We start from the raw sequence: 27,443 nt of genomic DNA, 5'->3' as shown, positions 1-27,443 counted from the left end.
TTGAGGATTATATACACAAAATGTCAAAAGACATGTTTCCATTGTGTGTGTGTGTGTGTGTGTGTGTGTGGTGTGTGTGTGTGTGTGTGTGTGTGTGTGTGTGTGTGTGTGTGTGTGTGTGTGTGTGTGTGTGTGTGTGTGTGTGTGTGTGTGTTTGTGCGTGTCAGGATTTCCATAAGGAAAAGTGGACATTTGACCAAAATTGTTGAGGATTATATACACAAAATGTCAAAAGACATGTTTCCATTGTGGTCCTGTGTGTGTGTGTGTGTGTGTGTGTGTGTGCGAGTCAGGATTTCCATAAGGAAAAGTGGACATTTGACCGCCAGTATTTTAATTTACTGGACATTTGAGAAATTTACCAGACCCATATGCATTGGGTGTGTAACCTGATTAGGGAATCCACCCACGGAGCTCAGAATAACAGAAATCACATTTAGATTTTGGTAATTCATCTTAACGGAACATGCAACGAGGCTGCAACAGTACGCGTCCTTCTTACCGAATTCCGATGCGGACGTTGAAGATGTTGAATAACTCTCCACATGTACTTCTCCTCAGCCAACAAGACGAGTAACAAACAGCTAAATCACTAGCCTATCTCAATCTATTCTCCCCCATAGTACAAAAGTTGACCTATTCTATCGGTCAGTTTGTCGTTCTGTGCGAGAAAGAAATAGCCTATTCCAAAGCAATGAGGCTGATGCAACAGATCAGGACGTTTAGCTTAAAATTTTAAATAAACTATTATTTATTCACATTATAAGCGCAGCAATGCGCACACGGCAATAAGGCTACGCACGGCAATAAGGCTACGCACGGCAATAAGGCTACGCACGGCAATAAGGCTACGCTCGGCAATAAGGCTATGCACGGCAATAAGGCTACACACGGCAATAAGGCTACACACGGCAATAAGGCTACACACGGCAATAAGGATACACACGGCAATAAGGCTACACACGGCAATAAGGCTACGCACGGCAATAAGGCTACGCACGGCAATAAGGCTACACACGGCAATAAGGCTACGCACGGTAATAAGGCTACGCACAAATGTTTGTTCAATAATGCAATTGGTGAGAAAACACAGTTGTCAAAAGCGCACTGCACATGCTAGAAGTTCCATGTGACAGAGATGAAAACATCAGTTCGAAATGTAAAAAGACGGGAGATCTAAAGATGCAACAACTAGCATGGGTTGCTAACATGACTAGGATTGTGCCTTTCACTAGTGGCAATTAAATAAAGTTGATTTTAAAACCAATAGAACATGAGATAAAGGCTAATGGTTTCAGTGGCATTAAAATTAAATTTTGGAGACATGCCTCATAATATGAAGTAAAACTTTTACTTCATATTTACTTCATAGTAAAGGTTTCACACAATTAAGCATATGTTTTCAAACTGCTTACTGCTTCCATCTCACATTGTTAAGTGTGATGTGCTTCAGCCTGCCTACCATTGCACTTGAATGGTGAATGGGAACCGTGCTTCAATTACCAGTTTAGAAATAAACAGGGATGGGGAGTTTAATTAATTAATTTAACCTTTATTTAAGGCTAGAGAGTAACGGATTACAAAAGAAATCCGTTACGTTACAAGAAAAATATTGTAATCAGATTACAGACACTTTTGAAAAACTAGATTACTTTGTGGATTACTTTTAAATTTAGAAAGGATGTTTGATAGAAAAAACATCTTTGACACTTCTCTGTTTTCTCAATGACATTCAGCATTGAAAAAAGGTGTAAATTTAAGTTTGTTCAACCTGAGTGAGTCTGACTACAAGTCAGAGACAACTATGATGACACACCAAATGTGTTTGATGGATTGTGGGAAAAGAGCAGGAATAGGCTTTTGTAGGCTACAGTCCAAGCTATGTCTTCCAATGGTGCGACTGCTGTTGGCATCCAAAGATTATCCAACTTGAATAAACACTTGGAGGTAAGGATGACAGCAGTGGTGTAGTTTACAGCGATACGGATATCACTTATTATTGATATCTACAAATGCATTGATGTGAATCACACTGCTGCTCTCTCAGTTAGCTATTTGCGCCTTACGGATTGGCTGTTCACAAATCTAAATGTGTATTTGAACCCAATAATAGTTGAATTCAAGAAGTTTAAGCTGCCTATCATTAATTGTTTTTGAAACCAGTGAACAGCCAGTGAAAATGTGCTCTAGCAACAGCTGCACAGTGCGGATCCCAGTCTATGGAGAAAAAAGTTGGGCTTTTATTGCTCAATCTAATTCATGCTAAAAAAATCCATAAATCCATAGGCCTAATGGACACATGCCCAAACTCGCACACTTTTGATATACTTAAAGGGGCAATCTGTAGTTGTATTTTTGGATTTATAAATTATATATATCCATTGATTCTTGCAGAATATAACTTATAAATGAGCTTAGTTTAATCAACTGTCACACTCCATGAGAACCCAAAACATATACTTGTTTTTCTCCAATGTTTGTAAACATTGTAAACGTAAACAAATGCTGTATAGACTCATAATATGGTTAAAAGAATAATGTTGATATCATGGAAGGCTAGTCCTTGCATCCATAGCTCTGTCTATTAATCTGAGAGTGGTTACATTTCTCCAGGCCCATCCCTCAGCTTTTTACCAAGAGAGGCGTGGCGACCATTTTGTTATTGTTATTGTTTCATCTGTGGATTTGCCCTTTAAACAGCTGCATATTATCAAGATATTGAAGTGTCACCAAAAAAAAGGTAAACAATAGACCTATAGCAAATGCAGCATATGGCATTCATTTTCACATGTAAATAGCACTTTTCAGTAGTGCTCAAAGCATGCCATTCCATGAGCAGAGCATTTATTTCTCAACTCAAATCAATGAGCCCCATCAGTCCTCCATGACAACAAAATCATTAACAACAGAATAGGGCTGGCTGATAAGTCCTTAGTTTTTGGGGTCATGCTCAGGTAAAACAATTTAGCGAATCTGTACTTCCATATGTCCTAGTCCTATTCTTGAAGATCAAGGGGTATAACATTTATTGGAATGACTAGAATTCTGACAGACTTTGATATTTAATGTAAAGATATCATTTAATAGTATTATTATATGTAGTAAAAAGCGATGGGTTAGAAGAAGCCTATTTAACCAACCCATAAATTACAATTTAACATCCATTTATGGCCAGCTATGTAAACTTTAAAAATGAATTATCCTGCAATAGATGTCGTTCAATTGGTAACATACATTTTTGTCTTCTTCTAATGTCTCTTAATGAGAAGGTAATCTAAAAGTAATTGAATGTAATCAGATTACGTTACTGAGTTAGGGTAATCCAGAAGGTATGTTACGGATTACAATTTTGGACAGGTAACTAGTAACTGTAATGGATTACATTTAGAAAGTAACCTACCCAACCATGGAAATAAATAGAGGAGCTCTTTTTAATTGCAGCCATCAAAACTGTTTTTTAACATGCAATTTAATTTAAAATTGTCGCGCAATGATTGGGTTTATAAAAGCACATTTCACTCCAGCAGCAACTGGAGCTATAGCAGCAGTTTTTGCACTTTCCAACAGATTTTCCACATAAACTAGACTCTGTATGCTATGCGCGTGTGATAAATAAGAATCATATGGCTAACAAAAATACACACCAAACAATTTAATTCCACTAAATTATGGAAATTAACCCCATAGACCGATAAGAATGACCGGTCAAATGTATTTGTATCAACTGGTATTTTCATCAATGGGATTTTTTTCTTCTCCGGGACAATTGACCGGCACCAATTTTGTTTATCGGCCGAAAGCCGGCTGTTACCGGCTAATGGAAACACTGGTGTGTCCGTGTGTGTGTGGGGATAACGTTCTCTGGGCTTAGTATTGATGACGGAGAAACAAACCAAAGGCAAAGAATAAGGAGGTATATCTTACTCAGAAATATCGTATTCCATGAACTAGTACAGGGATGGGCAACTGGCGGCACGCCGGCCACCCTCCTTTTGTAGGTACCAGAGCGCCAAGCCTGATACCAAAAGGCTCCTTAACAGCTTCTACCCCCAAGCCATAACACTGCTGAATAGTTAATAAAATGGATACCCTACTTTTTGCATTGACTCCCTTATTTTATTATTATTTATTATTATTTTTTGCTCTGACTCTCTTGCACAGGCTTGATGTACACTCACTGGACTCTAACCACAAATCCACACATACTACACTGACACTCAAAAAACACACACACACACACACACACACACACACACACACACACACACACACACACACACACACACACACACATATATATATACACACACATTGACGCCACACACACATTCACATTCCTTCACACACGCTGCTGCTACTCTCTGTTTACTATCTATGCATAGTCACTTTACCAGTACCAACATGTACAGTTGAAGTCGGAAGATAACATACACTTTAGCCAAATACATTTAATCTCAGTTTATCCACAATTCCTGACAGTTAATCCAAGTAAAAAAATCCCTGTTTAAATCAGTTAGGACCACCACTTTATTTTATGACTGTGAAATGTCAGAATAATAGCAGAGAGAATGATTTATTTCAGCTTTTATTTATTTCCTCACATTCCCAGTGGGTCAGACGTTTACATACACTCAATTAGTATTTGGTAGCATTGCCTTTAAATTCTTTAACTTGGGTCAAACGTTTCAGGTAGCCTTCCACAAGCTTCCTACAATAAATTGGGTGAATTTTGGCCCATTCCTCCTGACAGAGCTGGTGTAGGCCTCAGGTTTGTAGGCCTCCTTGCTCGCACACGCTTCGTCAGTTCTGCCCACAAATTTTCTATAGGATTGAGGTCAGGGCTTTGTGATGGTCACTACAATACCTTGACTTTTATGTCCTTAAGCCATTTTGCGACCCATTTGCGACCAAGCTTTAACTTCCTGACTGATGTCTAGAGATGTTGCTTCAATATATCCACATCATTTTCCATCCTCATGCCATCTTTTTTGTGAAGTGCACCAGTCCCTCTTGCAGCAAAGCACCCCCACAACATGATGCTGCCACCCCCATGCTTCATGGTTGGGATGGTGTTCTTCGGTTGCAAGCCTCCCCGTTTTTCCTCCAAACATAACGATGGCCATTATGGCCAAACAGTTCTATTTTTGTTTCATCAGACCAGAGGACATTTCTCCAACAAGTACGATCTTTGTCCCCATGTGCAGTAGCAAACCGCAGTCTGGCTTTTTATGGCAGTGGCATCTTCCTTGCTGAGCGGCCTTTCAGGTTATGTCGATATAGGACTTGTTTTACTGTGGATATAGATACGTTTGTACCTGTTTCCTCCAGCATCTTCACAAGGTCCTTTGCTGTTGTTCTGGGATTTATTTGCACTTTTCACACCAAAGTACGTTCACCTAGGAGACAGAACGCATCTCCTTCCTGAGAGGTATGACGGCTGCGTGGTCCCACGGTGTTTATACTTGCGTACTATTGTTTCTACAGATGAACGTGGTACCTTCCGGCGTTTGGAAATTGCTCCCAAGGCTGAACCAGACTTGTGGAGGTCCACAATTTGTTTTCTGAGGTCTTGCTGAGGTCAATTAGCCTATCAGAAGCTTCTAAAGCCATGACGTAATTTTCTGGAACGTTCCAAGCTGTTTAAAGGCACAGTCAACTTAGTGTATGTAAACTTCTGACCCACTGGAATTGAGATACAGTGAATTATAAGTGAAATAATCGGTCTGTAAACAATTGTTGGTAAAATGTATTGCGTCATGCACAAAGTAGATGTCCTAACTGACTTGCCAAAACTATAGTTTGTTAACAAGAAATTTGTGGAAAGGTTGAAAAACAAGTTTTAATGACTCCAACCCAATTTCCGACTTCAACTGTACATTTTACCTCAATAACCTAGACTACCGCGTAGCCCTGCACATTGACTTGGTACCCGGTACCCCTTGTATATATCCTCATTATTGTTATTTTTATTGTGTTGCTATTTTTCCTTTTGTTTATTTAGCAAATTTTTCTTACTTACTTTTTTAAAAACTCTGCATTGTTGGTTAAGGGCTCGTGAGTAAGTATTTCATGGTACGGTCTACTACACCTGTTGTATTCTGTGCTTGTGACAAATACAATTTGATTTCATTTGAGAAACACTTCCACCCCACCTCCTGCCTCCCCAACTGGCCTGAAACAGAGCCTGTCTGCCCCAGGACTCGGCCACCATCACCTGCCTGCAAAGACACACACACTGATGCACAGACACACACACAGACCAGAAGCACAAAGAGCAGAGGAAACCTGACCCTGCCACAGGGGTGGGGGATGGAGCACCAAGTGACCTACGGTTTAAAACAGGGTCAAGTGTGAAACACAAGGACTCCACACAAAGACTTGTCTACCTACTGTAGCAATCTACACCAAGACAGAGATCAAGACAGAGCTAAACCAAGACAGAGACTGCTCTCTTCCATTTTCTTATCTGTTGAAATTCATTTTAAATTCATCTATTTGTTTCTTTGCTCTTCTGGATGTCACATCACCTGGTTATTCAGGTTGATATCAAACTAGAGTGAATGATTACACGGAGGCCATTTAGAGACCGGAAGAGAAACCAGAGAAGATTGGTTAAATACCAGGAAAACACTACTGAGAATAAGAACCAGGGAAACAGTACTGAGAATTAGAGCTATTGTATTACAACATGGGTGACAGGTAGCCTAGTTGTTAAGAGCGTTGGGCCAGTAACTGAAAGAATGCTGGTTCGAACCCCCAAGCTGATTAGGTGAAAAATCTGTCATTGTGCCCTTGAGCAAGGCACTTAACCCTAATTGCTCCTGTAAGTAGCTCTGGATAAGAGTGTCTGGTAAATGACTAAAATGTCAAATGTGCAATTAGTGATTAGGGTGTAAAGCAGTGTCGGGGGATGGCCTCCCCCTCTTTGTTGTGAGGGGAGAGGAGGAATAGCTCCTCAGCAGAAACCTAACAATAACCAGACCTGCTGTCGTCTACGGCAACGCCAACCTGTCGTCTACGGCAACACAGGCCTGTCCACTGTGTTCCTGCCTCTCTATTAGTGTCAGCCTTATCTAAGCCAAGCAGCTCTCTATGTCTCTGTGGATCATAAGGAGGCGGGGCTTTGGTCTGAGCAGAAAGACATTTAGGGGGAAAGGGTTAAACAAGGTCCAATATCCTAACACAACAACTACCACACCAACTAAGCTCTCACACAATGCTAATCCTTTAATATATGAAAAATAAATAAACAATCACTGAGGGGAAGAAAAACAAATAGCTCCCTATATTCTTCTTAATTTTTGCATCAACATTTTATCACCCTCCCCATTAATAATCTGGGGGGTAATTTATTTATTTCTCCTTTTTGTTCCTGCCATTTTGGTGGAGCGAGATAAAGGGGTAAAAAAACAACAGAAGGGCTAGGAGAGTGAAAAATAGAGATATATAACATTGATATCAACTCCTACACAACACAGTCATTCCCTTATCTAGGCTTTTTATCACAGTTTCGGGTTTTTTCGCATCCACTCCCCGTTCTTTGTGGCCTAACTGAAAAAGGACTACTGCCCTTAAAAATTAAGTCAGGTTTTGGTATAAACTTAACCTTATGCACACTTTTTTACAGGCCTGTTAATGTGAATAATTCAGCAGCAGGGTTAACTATTGTGAAATGGTCACAGAGGAGTGTGGGAAAAATTCAAAGACAGTTCCTTTGAACCAGTGGGAGAGTAGTACACACTTGGCAGCAGATACAGTCTCACACTATCCTACACCAAAGTCATGTTTCAAAGAAAAGGAAAAAAACTATTTCACATGAACTTATCATTTCTTTCTCTCAGACACACACAGGAAAAAAAACCTCTGTAATCTATCAAGGTCAGTTACTGTGTCTTGAACAAACAGCACGTTGTTCCAGGCCGGTGTTCTCCCAATGGCTACAGGTAAGCCTATGTCTGTCTGTCTGTCTGTCAGGAAGGAGCCTTTTTCTCCCCCTCGGGTCCGGGTCGGGTCCAGTTTGATTGTCATCGGTTCTCAGTTCTACGACACTACAGCTGATAGACCCGAGTGGACCCAAATGGACCCGACAACAGCTCTGCATAGCCTATAGCGTATTTATTTTATGCTAATAAGGTGAATTTATTGACTTATAGCCAACATATAAAAGACCTATTCGTTAACTAGAAGAGCAACTTGCCTGATTAACATTTTTTCATTTATTATCAGGTCCAATCGGGTCGGGTATAGGTCTGGTTGTTGTCGGGTCCATTTGGGTTCGGGAGTGATTGTTCTTGGGTCCCACTTTTTTTTAATGACTAGGTCCGTCCAGGTCAGATTGTCCTCGGTTCCATTCAACTTTTTGGACCCGAGAAGACCTCTTCTCTTCACCCCTAAAGGAGACAACCACTCACTTCCTGTTCTGAGGCTCTAACTAGGCCCAAACTTGTGGGTTCAGGTTCCACTGTGATTGTGAGAGAGGGGTGGGACTTTTTACTAGAGGGATAGGCCAGTGAGTTGTTGCCATGTGCAGTCTATGAACTCTTGTCTAGCTCTTGTCTATGTGAGTTACAGGCTACGTGAACAGGTTGTCTGACTCAAAGCTACCACACAAATACAACAGAGAGACTGTAAACAGGAAGAGGGACATCATCATATTACAATACAGGAAGAGGAAGCATGGGGAGAATTTCACTCCTAATGGAACACAAATAATGAGCGAAGGAGAGCAGAGAAGAGGGTGGAGGAGAGAGGACAGGAGTAATGATAGACAGACGAAGTAAGGGGAGAGAGAAAGACATCAGGAGGGACAGGGAATGTGGACAAAAAGCAAATGGGGTTAAAGGATTTGGATGCTGGAAGTCAATCCATCAGTGATCATCAGTGATCATCCTGTTATCATACTGGAGCAGTGATAGAAACTCAACCTGGAAAAGCCTGTAAATTTGATGGGAGTTCATTGGGTCGTAGATAGGACTGCTGCCCACGCTCTGCACTGCTTCCTATGGCCTCGCTGGTAATAGAGGGCTCGGACATCTAACACAGCATGACCCTATTATGTGTACATATGCAACCTAGATGTATAATGGGCCTCCACACTACATTACATTCAAACTTTCACAATTATACTACCATCATTCTCTATATCCCATCCCTATCTCTATCCCTCCCTATTATTCCTCTGCTTCCTACCCTGCTCTCTCTCAAAAAGGCCAGCATAGAAAGAGAAATTAAAAGAGGAGAGGTTTTTCTCCCTTTCAAGATAGAGGGAGAAAGAGAGAGGGAGAGAGCGAGAGAGAGATAGAAAGAGGGAGAAAAAAAACAATTTATCTGTGTATTATCAAGAAAGGCAGACACTTTAATCAGTCAGCTATGAAGTCAGTATTTCCATTCTTATCTGTCGCAGGAGTGGAAATGGAGAGCAGATAGCGCTCTGGGAGCCCATCGGTGGGCAGGAATGATAATGGGGGAGAGAGGGCTGGCTATTGGACCGCTGTGTCAGCGCTATCTGCACCCATTATCAACAGCCTTATCAACACTACCATCAGCCAAGCTGTAATGGGGCCAGTTCAACTTTCCACATTATCATACCGCCAAGACCTGGTTCAGTGAGGCTAGAGGTCTGACTGGAGACAGAGAGAGAGACAGAGACAGGGAGAAAGAGAAGGAGGGAGAGATAGAATGAGAAAGGGGGTGATAGCAAGGGGGGCTGCTGCAAGAGAATGAGGGATAAAGATAGAGTGAATAAAAAATAACAACTGGTGGATCGAGAAGAAAAGAGAGCAATGAGGAGAATAAAGGGTAGGGACATTTTGAAAAACAGAGACCAAGAACCAATGTATATAAACCCTGGACTGCTGATGCTATGCATTGGCCATTGAAAGGCTTTGAAGCCACCGGTCGGCCATATTGGCAATCCCCAAAAGGAGAAGTCCTCCATTCCGGCCCAGTTCTAAATTGGTTTAAGAGCTATTTAACCGATCAATAGTTTTTTTGTCACCATTGGTGAACATACAGTTGAAGTAAGAAGTTTACATACACTTAGGTTGCAGTCATTAAAACTTGCTTTTCAACCACTCCACAAATTTCTTGTTAACAAACTACAGTTTTGGCAAGTCGGTTAGGACATCTACTCTCTGCATGACACAAGTCATTTTTCCAACAATTGTTCACAGACAGATTATTTCACTTATAATTCACTGTATCACAATTCCGGTGGGTCAGAGGTTTACGTACACTAAGTTGACTGTGCCTTTAAACAGCTTGGAAAATTCCCGAAAATGACGTCATGGCTTTAGAAGCTTCTGATAGGCTAATTGACCTCAGAAAGACTGTCACTTCCTGACCTTAGAGAGCCTTTTTATGTCTCTATTTTGTTTGGTCAGGGTGTGATTTGGGTGAGCATTCTATGTTCTGCTTTCAATGTTTTGTGTTTCTCTGTTTTGGCCGGGTATGGTTCTCAATCAGGGACAGCTGTCTATCGTTGTCTTTGATTGGGAATCATACTTAGGCAGCCTTTTTCCCTTTTGTTATTGTGGGAAGTTATCTTTGTTAGTGGCACTATAGCCCTTGTAAGCTTCACGGTCGTTTCTTTGTTTCTTGTTTTGTTGGCGTCATTGATATAAATAAAGTAATGTACGCTCACCACGCTGCACTTTGGTCCACTTCTTCTTCAGACGATCGTGACAGAACATCCAACCACAAACGGACCAAGCAGCGTGGTAAGGATCCTGGACGTGGGAGATCCTGGCCGGAAGGGATCGCGGGCAGCGTGGTACTGGTCATGCACCGTGTTATGCGGCGGAGCGCACGGTGTCTCCAGTGCGCGTTCACAGCCCGGTGCGCTATATCCCAGCTCCCCACATCGGCCAGGCTAGAGTGGGCATCCAGCCAGGACGGATGGTGCCGGCTCAGCACTCCTGGCCTCCGGTGCGTCTCCACAGCCCAGTACATCCTGTGCCAGCACCCCGCAGGTGCCGGGCTAGGGTGAGCATCCAGCCAGGATGGGTTGTGCCAACTCTGCGCTCCAGACCTCCGGTGCGGCTCCATGGCCCAGTATATCCTGCGCCTGCTCCACACACCAGGCATCTAGTGTGTCTCCCCAGCCTGGTGAGTCCTGTGCCTGCTCCATGGATCGATCCAAGCCTCCAGTGATGATCCATGGCACGAAGCCTCCAGCGATGATCTATGGCACGAAGCCCCTGTGATGATCCATGGCACGAAGCCTCCAGTGATGATCCATGACACGGAGCCTCCAGTGATGATCCATGGCACGGAGCCTCCAGTGATGATCCAGGGCCCAGAGTCTTCAGTGAGGACCCATGGCAGGAAGCCTCCAGCGACGGCCTCCAATCCGGAGCCTCCTGCTGTGGTCCCCAGTCCGGAGCCTCCAGCGACGGTCCCCAGTCCGGAGCCTCCAGCGACGGCCTCCAGTCCGGAGCCACCAGCGACGGTCCCCAGTCCGAGACCCGCAGCGGGGGTACCCAGTCCGGGGCCCGCAGCGAGGGTCCCCAGTCCGGGGCCCGCAACGAGGGTCCCCAGTCCGGGGCCCGCAACGAAGTTCCCCAGTCCGGGGCCCGCAACGAGGGTCCCCAGTCCGGGGCCCGCAACGAGGGTCCCCAATCCGGGGCCCGCAACGAGGGTCCCCAGTCCCGGCCAAAACATGGAAACACAAAACATAGAAATCAGAACATAGAATGCCCACCCAAATCACACCCTGACCAAACAAAATAGAGACTTAAAACGGTTCTCTAAGGTCAGGGCGTAACAGAACCCCCCCAAAGGTGCAGACTCCGGTCGCAAAACCTGAACCTATAGGGGAGGGTCTGGGTGGGCATCTACCCAGAGGGTCCCCGCACCAGAGGCGCCACCAAAGTGGGGTGAGCCAGAGGTGGAGCGGGGTCTACTCAATTTCGAATCATACATTATGAACGTGACCAAAATAGCTTTTTACCACCTGAGGAACATTGCCACGGTGTGGCCGTTTCTCTCTCAGGCTGATACTGAGAGACTCATCCATGATTTTATTACAAGCAGACTTGACTACTGTAATGCCCTACTGTCTGGTCTACCCAAGAAAGCCATTGGTCATCTGCAAAACATATAGAATGCTGCATCACAGGTACTGACCAAGACCAGACCAAGAACATATTACACCGGTTTTAAAGTATCTGCACTGGCTGCCTGTGAGTTTTACAATACAGTTTAAGAATCTTCTATTGGTTTTTAAATCAACCCACAATTGTGCACCCCAATACATGTGTCGTTAAGACAATAACAGCTTACAGACGAGAGGCAATTAAGGTCACAGTTATGAAAACGTAGGACACTAAAGAGGCCTTTCTACTGACTCTGAAAAACAGCAAAAGAAAGATGCCCAGGGTCCCTGCTCATCTGCGTGAACATGACTTAGGCATGTTGCAAGGAGGCATGAGGACTGCAGATGTGGCCAGGGCAATAAATTGCAATGTCCGTACTGTGAGACGCCTAAGACAGCGCTACAGGTAGACAGGACGGACAGCTGATTGTCCTCGCAGTGGCAGACCATGTGTAACAGCACCTGCACAGGATCGGTACATCCAAACATCACACCGGTGGGACAGGTACAGGATGGCAACAACAACTGCCCGAGTTACACCAGGAACGCATAATTCCTTCATCAGTGCACAGACTGTCCGCAATAGGCTGAGAGAGGCTGGACTGAGGTCTTGTAGGCCAGTTATAAGGCAGTTCCTCACCAGACATCACTGGCAACAACGTTACCTATGGGCACAAACCCACCGTAGCTGGACCAGACAGGACTGGCAAAAAGTGCTCTTCTCTGACGAGTTGCGGTTTAGGCTGAGAGAGGCTGGGCTGAGGTCTTGTAGGCCAGTTATAAGGCAGTTCCTCACCGGACTTGCATTTATCGTTGAAAGAATGAGCGTTACACCGAGGTTTGTATTCTTGAGCGAGATCGATTTGGAGGTGGAGGGTCCGTCATGGTCTGGGGCGGTGTGTCACAGTATCATTGGACTGAGCTTGTTGTTGCACTCTCAACGCTGTGCGTTACAGGGAAGACATCCTCCCCTCCCTCATGTGGTACCCTTCCTGTAGGCTCAACCTGACATGACCCTCCAGCATGACAATGCCTCCAACAATACTGCTCGTTCTGTGCGTGATTTCCTGCAAGACAGGAATGGCAGTGTTCTGCCATGGCCAGCGAAGAGCCCAGATCTTCGGGGGGTGAGGGCTAGGGCCATTCCCTCCAGAAATGTCCGGGAACTTGCAGGTGCCTTGGTGGAAGAGTGCGGTAACATCTCACAGCAAGACTTGGCAAATCTGGCGCAGTCCATGAGAAGGAGATGCACTGTAGTACTTAATGCAGCTGGTGGCCACACCAGATACTGACTGTTACTTTTGATTTTGACCCCCCCTTTGTTCAGGGACACATTATCATGTTAAATTTGCTGAAAATAAACGCAGTTGACAGTGAGAGAATGTTTAGTTTTTGCTGAGTTTATTTGTGACACGTGACCAGCTGCAAGTCCCACCTCTCCCATCTCCTCATTGGTTTTTAGGAGCATATACCCACGTAGGTGATTGAAAGATGAACTGAGTGAACCACACTCCAGTCCAGTTAGTGGGTCGCTGGCCGCACCTTAAAGTTGGTTGCCAACCACCATATAAAGTCCAAAGAAGAAGAAGACTGAAGGAGGAGAGATTACACAAAACTAACTAGGTTGACCCTTTTATCTGTGGATTATTTGTCGGATTAGAGGACTTTGTGTATTTCAGGTAAAATAACAACCCAATGTTTATATCCCAGGACAAATTAGCTAGCTAAATTACCATGAATGTTTCATGCGTTTCGACCTGTCACCAAATATAGTTGGTTCAGAGTTTGTTTTGATATTTCAACCTGCGTGTCCTGATCAACATGCACGCTATGGAGCACCAGGACGCGCGCGGTCTAGTCAGCATGTAAAGGTGCTTTTGAGTTGTTCTGTTTTTTTAATCCTCTTATGTTTGTTGTGTTGTAAGCAACAACATAAAATGAAATATTTGTTTCTTCTTTTTTTTCTGTGAAGCACATTGCATTCCATATCTGAAATGTACTGTATAAATAAAGCTTGATTTGATTTGATTTCTCAAACTCGATCCTGCCAATGCACCCTTGTCCCAACCAAGCAAAATCAAATCAAATCAAATTGTATTTGTCACATGCGCCGAATACAACAGATGTAGACTTTACAGTGAAATGCTTACTTACAAGTCCAAACAATGCAGTTTTAAGAAAAAAAATGTTAAAGTATTTCCTAAAATAAACTGAAGTAAAAAATAACACATAATTAAGGAGCAGCAATAAAATAACAGTAGCAAGGCTATATACAGGGGGTACCGGTCCAGAGTCAATGTGCGGGGGCTTTCTAGCTAGCTACTTCTAGACACAAATGAGAGAACACCTCACTCTGACCATTTTACTCACCATAGCAGAGCTGGTTAGGCTGTTTACATGTTATCTAGAGCGTTCTTGACTAGCTATTACTTTTTTTGTCTATGTTTGCTGACATTAGTCATATTCAGCGGGTGTTGCACTTTCGTAAATTAATTTGTTATTCTGCGCTCTGGCACACTCAGACGAGAGTGCTCTGAAATCGGAGTAGATAGCATATCTCTTGAGTTCGCAAATTCACTCTGGCTAACTGGATAACAGTCGTTCAAGTTCTTGCTAGCTAACCAAATGACACCTGCATCTCTAGCTGTGTATAGCCACAGAAAAACGATATGAGAGGTAAAAGTCAGTCACTCACCCACTCCTCCAGTAGCATGACATGACTTAGGCTTCGTGTTTTTTTTAGCTACATAGATAGATACACTAGCCTATTAGCCATGTTATGACTGACTTGTGGTCATTGCCCTTGCTAGTTTGATTGTATTGACATTCCCAGACTTAGTTGCATTTGTCCATTTACTTCCAAAATATTGAGTCATTGAAACTGAAACACTGAATCCCGAATGGAGGCAGCAAACAAAAGCTATGATTTACAACCTGATAGCAATATTTGTTGGACTACCAAGCATTGAACTGCATCCATCTATTCTGCCAATAATGCCTTAGTGTACGTCATGGAATATTGAGTCAAATATAATCTATTTTTAAAGCCTTATATATAGTTGGTATTGTAGCATAAACTGGGAATGTTATACTTTTGTCTGTTTGTTTCATATCTGCAGAAAAGTGAAAACGCTGTCTGTTCCACTTTAAGGTGTCTGCAATAGAATAAACGTGGCAAAAATGTATGTGGACATTAATATATGCATTTCTATAGCATTAAAATATTTTTTACAATGGTGGGGGAGTGCCAAGATGGAAGCACGGTGGCTTCATAGTCTACAGAGTTTGAACTGGCTGCGAACAGACACTAGGTTAGTCCATGTCCTAAAAGGATGGCAATGATGTTAGACATCTGATTGCCAACGGATGTCATTAAACCACCCGATTGCTCTTCCCTCTCTTCCTCTTCCCCATTTGTACTCTCTTGTCGTTCATTGACTGTCAAGAAGGAAACTTCTTCATTTACACACTATTTAAAGGAAAGGAGTTCCAGTTGTGGTCATACTCTCTTGACTCAATCTGCCATGTTGTTCCCTCATCTCATCTGGGCACAATTATGTATTTCATTATGTGCACGTACAGTATCAATAAGATACTAAGAGAGGGAAGATATAAGAAGGTTTGTCATGTCTGCCTATTGGAAGATAACAAAGGGAGTGGTGTGTAACATGATGTCTGGAGTACATCATCTCTCTCCTCACAACAGAATGATTTCCCAATGAGAAGGGGTGACAAGAAGTGATGAGACACTGGACTTGAAGAAGCCTAGTAATGAGTGGGGTGGACAAAGACACCATCTAACCCATCATCACTATTTCTCATTTTTAAGTTTTTACTTATTTCTCTTATCTTTGCTCACTCAACCGTTCCCATTTCTTACTGTACATTAGAAACCTGAACACCGAAAAGTACATTTCTATGATGTGTTAGTCCTGTGTGGCTCAGCTGGTAGAGCATGGCACTTGCAACACTCTGTTCGATTCGCACAGGGGACTAGTAAAAAAAAAAATGAAAATGTATGCATTCACTACTGTAAGTCACTCTGGATAAGAGCGTCTGCTAAATATGTTAAATGTGTTATGTCCCATCTGTGGCCCCTACCACAAGTATCTAAATTAGAGGTCGACCGATTAATCGGAATGGCCGATTAATTATGGCCAATTTCAAGTTCTCATAACAATCGGAAATCGGTATTTCTGGACACTGATTTGGCCGATTTTTGTATTATTTTTTCATCTTTATTTAATCTTTATTTAACTAGGCAAGTCAGTTAAGAACACATTCTTATTTTCAATGACGGCCTAGGAACGGTGGGTTTACTGCCTTGTTCAGGGGCAGAACGACAGATTTTTACCTTGTCAGCTCGGGGATTCAATCTTGCAACCTTACAGTGAAGTAGTCCAACGCTCTAACCACCTGATTACATTGCATTCCACGAGGAGCCTGCCTGTTACGCAAATGCAGTAAGCCAAGGTAAGTTGCAAACTAGCATTAAACTTATCTTGTAAAAAACAATCAATCAATCAATCATAATCACTAGTTAACTACACCTGGTTGATGACAATACTAGTTTATCTAGTGTGTCCTGCGTTGCATATAATCGATGCGGTGCGTATGCGTGAAAAAGGACTGTCGTTGCTCCAATGTGTACCTAACCATAAACATCAATGCCTTTCTTAAAATCAAAATCAATACACAGAAGTATATATTTTTAAACCTGCATATTTAGCTAAAAGAAATCCAGGTTAGCAGGCAATATTAACCAGGTGAAATTGTGTCACTTCTCTTGCGTTCATTGCACGCAGAGTCAGTGTATATGCAACAGTTTGGGCTGCCTAATTTGCCAGAATTTTATGTAATTATGACATAACATTGAAGGTTGTGCATTGTAACAGGAATATTTAGACTTATGGATGCCACCCGGAACGGTTCTGTATTTCACTGAAATAATAAAGGTCTTGTTTTCGAGATGATAGTTTCCGGATTCGACCATATTAATGACCTAAGGCTCGTATTTCTGTGTGTTATTATGTTATAACTAAGTCTATGATTTGATAGAGCAGTCTGACTGAGCGGCAGTAGGCACCAGCAGGCTCGTTAGCATTCATTCCTACAGCACTTTAGTGCGTTTTGCCAGCAGCTCTTCGTTGTGCTTCAAGCATTACGCTGTTTATGACTTCAAGCCTATCAACTCCCGAGATTAGGCTGGTGTAACCGATGTGAAATGGCTAGCTAGTTAGCTAATAGCGTTTCAAATGCCACTGAGAGTCTGGAGTGGTTGTTCCCCTTGCTCTGCATGGGTAACGCTGCTTCCAGGGTGGCTGTTGTCGATGTGTTCGAGCCCAGGTAGGAGCGAGGAGAGGGACAGAAGCTATACTGTTACACTGGCAATACTAAAGTGCCTATAAGAACATCCAATAGTCAAAGGTTAATGAAATACAAATGGTATAGAGATTTTAATACGATTAATACGATTTAAATGTAGATGTTTTTTGCATTGGACATATTTACCATACGGAGACAGAAACAGAAACCTTTTACCTTATCATAAGTAGACAATTGCAAATTATGAAATCCTTCCAATAGAAATAAACAAAACTATTTAGTTACGAATTGAATTTTAATTAAATGAGTTGACTCTTCACATGGGATGATTTCACTGAACAACAAAAGAAAGGGAATATTGAATGATCCCCAATGATCCGTCGTGTCTCACAAAAACATTTTCAACATACATCTGTAAAATGAAAGAAACTAAAGTCTAGAAACTAAAGATTTGGTTGTCTTCCTCACAGGCTTCCATGTCTTCTCCCTGGACCTCCTCAATGTCCACCTCTTGAACATCAGACTCTGAGGCCTCATCTTCACTGTCACTTTCCAACCTTGTTGAGGATGGCTCGTTGTCAGGCTCAAAAAGCCTCAAATTTGCCCGGATGGCCACCAATTTTTCAACCCTTGATGATTGCAATACAGTCTGCTTTCTCTATGATTTGCTTGATCTTCACTTGAACTCTGTTGAACTCTGCATCCATCAAATCATCAAATGACTAGATAAAGCATGTCTGGTTGGAGGGGTGTATGCTGGTCGAAGAACATTCAGAAATCTCTTCCAATACACATTGCCTGTGAGCATCAGCGGTGAACCAGTTGCATACACAGCAACTGCGTACAGCTCAAGCAAGACATTCATCAGCATTTCTCTGACTGCGTTCCTCCATTTAGTCAAAAAAATGGATTCCAGGAGGACCATGAGCTGTTGCTATAAATAAGGTGTCTGATTCCTCATTTTCACCTCAAATAGAAGGGACTTTTGTCAGAGGTTGCTTGTTGTGAGCGCTGAGGGAACTTTATGCACTTGGCCAGATGATTCTGCATCTTTGTTGCATTCTTCACAGTATTTGAAAATGTACACAGCTTTTCATTCTACATTAGCTGCAGTGAAATGTATCACACATCAGGTGGTGCCCGTGGCATTTTCCTGTAAAGATTAGATTTTTAAAATAAAAAAACCCTAATACAATTCCATGTACAGATAAATAGTTAAGCAGTTAGATTAAACAACTCCTTTGTAAGATAAATGTGTTAAAATGAAACATGTATGGAAACAGGTGAATTAACACTCCTCAGTGCAAGCTAAAACTCACATGGTAGCAAAAACTAATTAGCAAAAATTGTTAACAAGTTAGAAATTATTTAAACTCACTTTGCTGTAGGCTACTATTTACTAGTTAACAAAAAATCATGTATGTCCTATAAAATATATTCACCCCACTCAGTATTGTAATCAAAACTTACCAGAAAGCATGTAGTCCTTGGCTCAAACAATGATGGAAGAATGCACTGTGCATGCAGAGGGTTGCAATTCCATTGAATTGGGGGTAGTTTAACCACAATATGCCACAAGACCTAGAATTGCCTTATGTGTATCCCACCAAAAAAAAGGTTCACTGTTATAAGCTAACTTTTTTGATGAATTTAAGCAAAATTCCCGGGCTTAATTTCCCATGGAAAATTTCCTGAAAAATTACGGAAATTTACTGGAAAGTTTCCGACCCTTTGCAACCCTAGGGGACGGCCCAAAACAACTTTTGGAACCTTTTTTTCTAAGAGTGCATGGTGCCATTTGGGATGTACAGTGGGGCAAAAATATATTTTGTCAGCCACCAATTGTGCAAGTTCTCCCACTTAAAAAGATGAGAGAGGCCTGTAATTTTCACCATAGGTACACTTCAACTATGACAGACAAAATGAGAAAAAAAATCCAGAAAATCACATTGTAGGATTTTTCATGAATTTATTTGCAAATTATGGTGGAAAATAAGTATTTGGTCAATAACAAAAGTTTATCTCAATACTTTGTTATATACCCTTTGTTGGCAATGACAGAGGCCAACGTTTTCTGTAAGTCTTCACAAGGTTTTCACACACTGTTGCTGGTATTTTGGCCCATTCCTCCATGCAGATCTCCTCTAGAGCAGTGATGTTTTGGGACTGTTGCTGGGCAACACGGACTTTCAACTCCCTCCAAAGATTTTCTATGGGGTTGAGATCTGGAGACTGGCTAGGCCACTCCAGGACCTTGAAATGCTTCTTACGAAGCCACTCCTTCATTGCCCGGGCGGTGTGTTTGGGATCATTGTCATGCTGAAAGTCCAGCCACATTTCATCTTCAATGCCCTTGCTGATGGAAGGAGGTTTTCACTCAAAATCTCACGATACATGGCCCCATTCATTCTTTCCTTTACACGGATCAGTCGTCCTGGTCCCTTTGCAGAAAAACAGCCCCAAAGCATGATGTTTCCACCCCCATACCAGTAGGTATGGTGTTCTTTGGATGCAACTCAGCATTCTTTGTCCTCCAAACACGACGAGTTGAGTTTTTACCAAAAAGTTCTATTTTGGTTTCATCTGACCATATGACATTCTCCCAATCTTCTTCTGGATCATCCAAATGCTCTCTAGCAAACTTCAGACCGGCGTGGACATGTACTGGCTTAAGCAGGGGGACACGTCTGGCACTGCAGGATTTGGCGTCCCTGGCGGCGTAGTGTGTTACTGATGGTAGGCTTTGTTACTTTGGTCCCAGCTCTCTGCAGATCATTCACTAGGTCCCCCCGTGTGGTTCTGGGATTTTTGCTCACTGTTCTTGTGATAATTTTGACCCCACGGGGTGAGATCTTGCGTGGAGCCCCAGATCGAGGGAGATTATCCATGGTCTTGTATGTCTTCCATTTCCTAATAATTGCTCCCACAGTCAATTTCTTCAAACCAAGCTGCTTACCTATTGCAGATTCAGTCTTCCCAGCCTGGTGCAGGTCTACAATTTTGTTTCTGGTGTCCTTTGACAGCTCTTTGGTCTTGGCCATAGTGGAGTTTGGAGTGTGACTGTTTGTGGACAGGTGTCTTTTATTTTGATAACAAGTTCAAACAGATGTCATTAATACAGGTAACGAGTGGAGGACAGAGGAGCCTCTTAAAGAAGAAGTTACAGGTCTGTGAGAGCCAGAAATCTTGCTTGTTTGTAGGTGACCAAATACTTATTTTCCACCATAATTTGCAAATAAATTCATTAAAAATCCTACAATGTGATTTTCTGTATTTTGTTTTCTCATTTTGTCGGTCATAGTTGAAGTGTACCTATGATGAAAATTACAGGCCTCTCTCATCTTTTTAAGTGGGAGAACTTGCACAATTGGTGGCTGACTAAATACTTTTTTGCCCCACTGTATCCTAACTGGCCAGAGTGTAGTGTATGAGAGCAGACAGTGGAGGGGCCGCTGGTCTCGACAACCTCTGTTAAGGTGGCTCCCCAGGGCCAGTCTAACATCTCCTCTTTCTGGGCTTTTGTCCCTGATGCCCAGTAGTTCTTATCACCACTTTTGCTCCTCATACACCCTGCCCATTGCTCACTGAAAAGATTTCACATGCTGCTCCTTAATGTAGCCCAATCAAGCACTATGGACAAAGCACATTTTCTTGCAGTGTGTGTGTGTGTGTGTGTGTGTGTGTGTGTGTGTGTGTGTGTGTGTGTGTGTGTGTGTGTGTGTGTGTGTGTGTGTGTGTGTGTGTGTGTGTGTGTGTGTGTGTGTGTGTGTGTGTGTTTGTCTGTGTGTCTGTGTGTCAGCTGACAGAGCATGGTGCTTGCAACGCCAAGTTCCCACGGGGGACCAGTACGGGAAAAAGTATGAAAATGTATTCACTCACTAGTGTAAGTCGCTCTGGATAAGAGGTGGAGGTGCAGAGTCATAATTTCGTGTGACATACAGATATCATATTCTACAGGTCAAGAATACATGCTTCCATGTCCAATATCACAGTAACGGTTGTGGGCAGAGTCATTCCCGTGGTGCTCCGCTCCCTCCGCCTGCCAGCTTTAAAACCAGGTCAGTCTGGATTGTTTACCAAGGCATTTTTACACCCCGGAACAGTACAGAGCGCTGAACACAGTAGGAGCAAATGGCCTCTCTTATCGGCAGTGCTGGGGGGGGCTTGTCATAACACACTGTCCCCCGGCCAGCGGCCTGGCTGCCGACTGCCTGACCACTGCCACGTGGCCCATGGCTATCCAGGACACACATCGATACACCAGCTCTATACAAACCTCTACATCAAGACCCCAATGTAAACATACTACAACAACACCCACAACCTCAGCCCATCAATCAAATTATACAGTCTATAAATATCCATCATCAACTGCACAGTGAACACTAAAGAATCATTGGTCGCATTGTGCAATGTGTCCCTATTAATACCTATATATTTATATGGCTGCTACATAGGCAGGTACAGTGCAATTACAGTGTAAGTGCACATTGTCACATAGTCCCTACATCACAAAGCAGCACCAGCAGTATTAGAATGGAAGGTGGGACACGGCTGTTATGTACTTGAGGAAAAGGCTCTTTGCTTTACGTTGCTGGGGTAAAAGTCCACCTACAGTACAGGACCGTATGTGCAAACCCCACACCAAAGACAAAACACAGCAGGGCATTTCCATGTAAAAGAACCAATGAGCACCAACGTGAAGTTCATAGAACCATTTGGGTGTCAAATGAAAGCTAAGAGTCTATGTTTTGTGGAAATGAAGGAAACCATTTTCCATCTTAAAAACTGGGCATAAGTGAAGGCTTTGATTTCTTGATAAGCAGATGAAAAACTTTGAAATCAAGGGTTTTTGTTTGGAATATATTTTTTTAAGTGAAAAAAATGAGTCAAAGCATAATTATGTTACCGTGGAATTGCCCAGTATCAATTACTGCAAAAGTAAATAGTTTGACAAATATTAGGCTACTGTAAGTAGGTGGCAAGTATTCCCTCTTTAACAAGGTCCTTGCTTCAGAGGTCAGAGGTGAAACCATTTACAACTGCTCCAGGGGGCCAAGGAGCAGAGCATCATAATTCACACTACAGTCCCCAGAGTAAATAACAGGAAGGTGTAATAACTCATCCACACACCAAACAGGCAGTGTTTCCTCTGTAACCCTGCCAACTTCCCCCCACAGGCAGCCCATTCACCCACTAACACTGTTCAACATTATATCTATAGGATATAACCTAACGACAAAAGAAACCGATACACACAGGAATCCACCAACAAAATGAGCAAATCCCCCAAAATATGATCTAATATAGGGATGTATTGTATTGCACAGTACTCCACTGTGCTCTGCTATATATCCATAATTATGCATCTCTGTGTAGTACAGATCAGGGACCCATGATGTCATTCTGGAGATTGGGCCCCAGAGCTTAACAAAAGTTCACATCGAGCTAAAAGTAGAACAAAGAAGGAAAAACACACAAGAGAAAGCCACCAAGGCGCTGTGTGTGTATATATGGGCGTATGGTTTTATGAGTGTGTGTCTGTCTGAGACTCTGTGTGCGTGAGCCATGTATGTTCATTATTATTACTGACTTGGGAAGATTGGATTCATCTTTCAATTGTAAAGAAAAAAAAACAGTCATATGGCCTATAGAGGTAAATGTAGTCATTAAATGTTCGCAAACTGAACAGACTATTTAAAAGCATCACAATTCTGGCGTAATCCGTCATCATCTAATATCTCGTAGTAAAATCAACAACTTTTAGCGTTATGCTGATGCTGGATTTTTTTCCTTTTAGCGGCATAGACGTGCTCTTCATTTTTTGCCAAAAAAGCACTCAAGATAATCATCAACGAACACAACATTTCAATGATATCTTACATGGAATCTACACTGAGTAATACGTGGTATTAGTTTTAATTAAATTAATCAACTACAATGCTTGTTAGGGAAAAAAACAGGGGGCGGGGAAAAGGGTGAGGTTGAAGAAGAGGGAAAGAAATGCATTCACACCTATCATCTAATTATACAACATTAATCACATTAACGGTGGAACTGATTGCCAGGGTCCAGGCCTTGCTGCTCCTCCGTGTGGCTTTGTTATTGCAGTGGAGTCTTAGCCTGCCTGCTCTGTGCTGATAACAACTCTAATCGCACTTGGCAATCTCTATCTGCACTGGAGATCGGGCCCCAGGGCTTATCAAAAGTTCACATCGAGCTAAAAGCAGAACAAAGAAGGAAAAACACACAAGAGAAAGCCACTAAGGCGCTGTGTGTGTATATATGGGCGTATGGGTTTACGAGTGTGTGTATGAGACTGTGTGTGTGTGATCCATCTATTATTATAATGTTTTACTGGCCTGGGAAGATTGGATTCATCTTTCAATAGTACAACAAAATGTAATATGACCTATAGAGGTAAAAGTGTATGTAAGACCTCCATTCAAAATAGAACAGGGTTACATCCAAACTGTTTAATTTATTTTATATAAAATCTCAATTCAAAAACCCCCTAGATGCATAAATACACTTTCAGAGCAACTGCCATTGTCTAAAGAGATGAGGTCAATGTTAATTCAGAGATGTCTGAACCTACAGACGTGACTTCGTGGTTTCTATAGGCGGCCATGCATTATTCATGGTGACCTCTGAGCTTTATCAGTGATGTCATGAGGGCAGAGCTGCAGAGAATGCTGCTGTATCTGTGGATCTGACTGAGCTTATCTATCAGTGATCAGCAGGCAGCCTTATCAGCCCTGCACATCTCAGAGAGGGCGAGCTGTCTGCTTTCAAACCTACAATCTATCATTTCTGTATTCCTGGATTTTTTCCACTATGCCTTATCAGGCCTGCTATCCTTATTTCTGGCCTTATCTGCTTCTCCCGTTTTTTTATTTTTTTTATCAAAAGATACACCCAGCTAGTCCCAAACAACAACACAAACACGACAAAGATGAGAATGCAGCAGCCAAATGTAATTATAATGCAAGCTCAATCCCAATCGCCTCCATCTGTCTCACACTATCGGGGGAGCGATCACCGCCCTGCTTATCCTGTCTCCATCTCAACTGCCAAAATATAAGCCCTGAGATCCGGACCCAGTGCCCCATTCATATCTTTCCATCGAGGAGGAATGGATAATCAGTTTGAGAGATCTTCACCATCGGGAGAATTACGCACAAAAGACGTAGACAAATATCTACCCTGAGTTGAGGCTTCCATAATGCTGGACACATCTGTTTTTGGTCCAGCATTCCAAATGCCACCACCACCCAGTAAGTGTGCTATAACCACAACACAGTAATGAATTAAAATAAGGGCAAGTACAGAGAAGCAAGCTTGTGATGCTTATGGAACAATATGGTAGACGTAATCAAACTCCAAGTCCTTATCACTACTCCTCCTACATTAAAATGTCTGCCAAGGCACAAGAGAATCATGGGACTTCTGTGTCACATCAAGAAGCCAGGAAGCATGATGGTGTAAGCACTGATAAAGACAAAGGCCATGACACCCCTGATATGCTTACAGCTAAGATTGATCCTCTCCAGTGTCTGGACTATATCCACAGTCCATGTGAGACTGATGGGTGATCAATTGGAAGACCACTATGGGAAAATATTAAGTAAAGGAAATAACTTTTTTATATTATTATTATTTACATTACTGCTAGCCAACAGAACAATCATCCTCTTCATTAATAACATGTGAAGAGGATTTTTCTTTTTCATAATAATAACATAATAACACTAGCCTACAAAAATGCTTCCATACTTCGTCAAATACTTTTTAAAACCTATATCTCTCATGTAGCCTTTTCAAGTGGCTGCTTTGAAGATGGCATGTTGCAGAGAGTCCATTTGGGAAGTTGGAGAGTCCATTTGGGTAGATAGCATGACCGCCCAATGGTGTGTCTTTTACTAGAAGCATCGTTATGGGCACTTTATGCATAACCTTATCATGTGATTTCTCTTTCGTTTTAAAAGTGACTTTCTGCTTTATTTTTTAGCAACCCTTTCAAACTCAACCTCCAAGATATTGCTACTGTGCTTATCGGACCAAGGCATCTCTTCTGCATGAAGAACTGAAAGAGGGCCTGGCACCAGAGCAAAACGCAGTAGGCAGCCAGGGAGTGAGTGTGTGTTTGAGAGAGACCTTTTAAATGGACGCCTATGCATTAAAGAGTTAAAAGGATAGATGAAAAAAGATCCAATTGTAACCCACTATCAGAATGCGAGATCAGCAAGCGCGCTATCTGACGCCCCATCTCTGGAAAGAGAACTGAAAAGCCGGGGGAAATGCAACGCCAGCCTCAGTGCAGCTTCAGACAGAAAACAAATAAAAAAAGATCCAATTTTAATCTTTATCTCGGTTGCGATCGGATCGCAGTTTATCTGCGTTCACATCGCCTTTTTCAGAGAACAGTGACGTTTCCACAACATAATTAAACAGGAAACCACTGTTACAGTTCAGTTGCCAATGGACAAAACGTTTTTAAAAGAGCAAGCAAATTCAACGTTTTATTAAGCCTAGGGGCCTATATTGCAACTAAATAAAGTTGGGTAGAGACTGCAAGTTAGGCTACATGGCCCTAACTAAGTAACCCAATGTTAAAACCCACTGTGACAAACTGCATAAACCATTTATTTTTAATTTTTGCCTAACCTACACATAAAACAATTATTGCTTTCACATGATGTTCACATTGTTACTTCAAAACAATATTTGATTGCACACTCACTGTGGACAGTGGAGCAGTTTACAGCAGAGCAGAGTACTTTACATCACATTTAAAATGATAGATTATTTTGAATACATGTGCTCTAGTAGGCCTACTAAGCATTTATAACAGTAGCATTTAAAACAGTAGCATTTATAACATGTGCTCGATATTAGGCTAGTTGACTAGCCTATATTTTAAATGTATTTGAGTCAGTATGCTATAAATTGAAACTGTTGGCTACCCTACATCAAATGTAGGCTAAAAAGAATGCACATTTCCATAAAATTATTATAAACATAGTCGCATAGCCTAATCGCATTTTTATATTAGTTTGGCATGTCATTTATAGAAATATTATTTTGGTCACTGCTAAATGTCACTAACCTATTCCACCTGTCAAAGTATATACAGTATGTTCGCAATGAACCACCTTTAATAAAGATCAATGTGAACTTATTATTTTCCTTACGTTTGATCTGCCGGGGTTTGCTCTGCTTTCTTCGGGACATGTCTCTCTCCTGCTCTTGGTCCGCTGAAGGTAAGTGATCTTCCTAGGAAGAACTAGCACTGAAACACTGATCGATCTCCAGCCGGAGATATCCGCATGACCTGCACTTTGATATTCTTTGACGCACGAGGGCTACCTGTGGCCAAGTAAGCTTTAGTTACTTTTCAATATCTTCCCAGATGTGCGGTCTTCTCTTTTCCCTTCCTCCTCTTCCTTGTGAGGTCTTAACTGTCACCTACGGGATGCCAGTGACTGCAGTTGTATCGCTATAAGTATTCTATAAAATGTTGCCGCTATAGAGGTCAATGTAGCCTATAACTGTTTTCGTTTTCCCTTTGTTTTTCCCTAGTCCGCCCAACACTCGAGTACTGCCGGGCACTTTTCAATGGAGCGCGAGCGTTACATTAAACATTACAGCTGATATGCAGAGCCGACACGCCCCTCTAACGCCCCCTGCGTCTGACGTAGGGCTAACGTGTCCGTTATGGGTGGGTTTTTTCTGTGAATTGTAGGCCCCAAAATTCTTCAATCAACCTACTTTAATTGTATTAATTGATAACGTTTGTTTTGACTCGAAACTTTTCTAAAATGGTCGAAATTCAGCATAATACAGTATTGGTATGCTGTATTAGATCTGTATAATGTGCAAACTATAAGGTAGCCTGATAGTTCATCTTTTGGAATTAACCCACACTTACTTGACTCCTGAAAACGTCACGTTTAAAGATGACAGGCAGCTATGATATAATTAGAAAGACAAATTGATGAGAAAATGAAGACATGGAAATCTT

General features: G+C 42.2%; 1 protein-coding gene across 2 annotated transcripts in view; it reads right to left on the bottom strand.

The window, feature by feature from the left end:
* The window catches only part of LOC112252309 (zinc finger protein ZFPM1), a 103,677-nt gene extending 76,617 nt beyond the window's left edge, over positions 1–27,060 (bottom strand). The window contains exon 1 of one of the 2 annotated variants that reach the window (XM_024423428.2): positions 26,614–27,060. In XM_024423428.2, the coding sequence (XP_024279196.1) occupies positions 26,614–26,653 (40 nt within the window). In that variant the 5' untranslated portion in view covers positions 26,654–27,060. The remainder of the gene's footprint in view (positions 1–26,613) is intronic. The other variant, XM_024423429.2, reaches the window with a different exon arrangement.
* Positions 27,061–27,443: the final 383 nt, after the last annotated feature.

Source organism: Oncorhynchus tshawytscha, linkage group LG06 (genome assembly GCF_018296145.1).
Source record: "Oncorhynchus tshawytscha isolate Ot180627B linkage group LG06, Otsh_v2.0, whole genome shotgun sequence".
NCBI classification, from domain to species: domain Eukaryota; kingdom Metazoa; phylum Chordata; class Actinopteri; order Salmoniformes; family Salmonidae; genus Oncorhynchus; species Oncorhynchus tshawytscha.
Note: the sequence above shows the minus strand (reverse complement) of the source record. Positions and strands in the feature narration are given on the sequence as shown.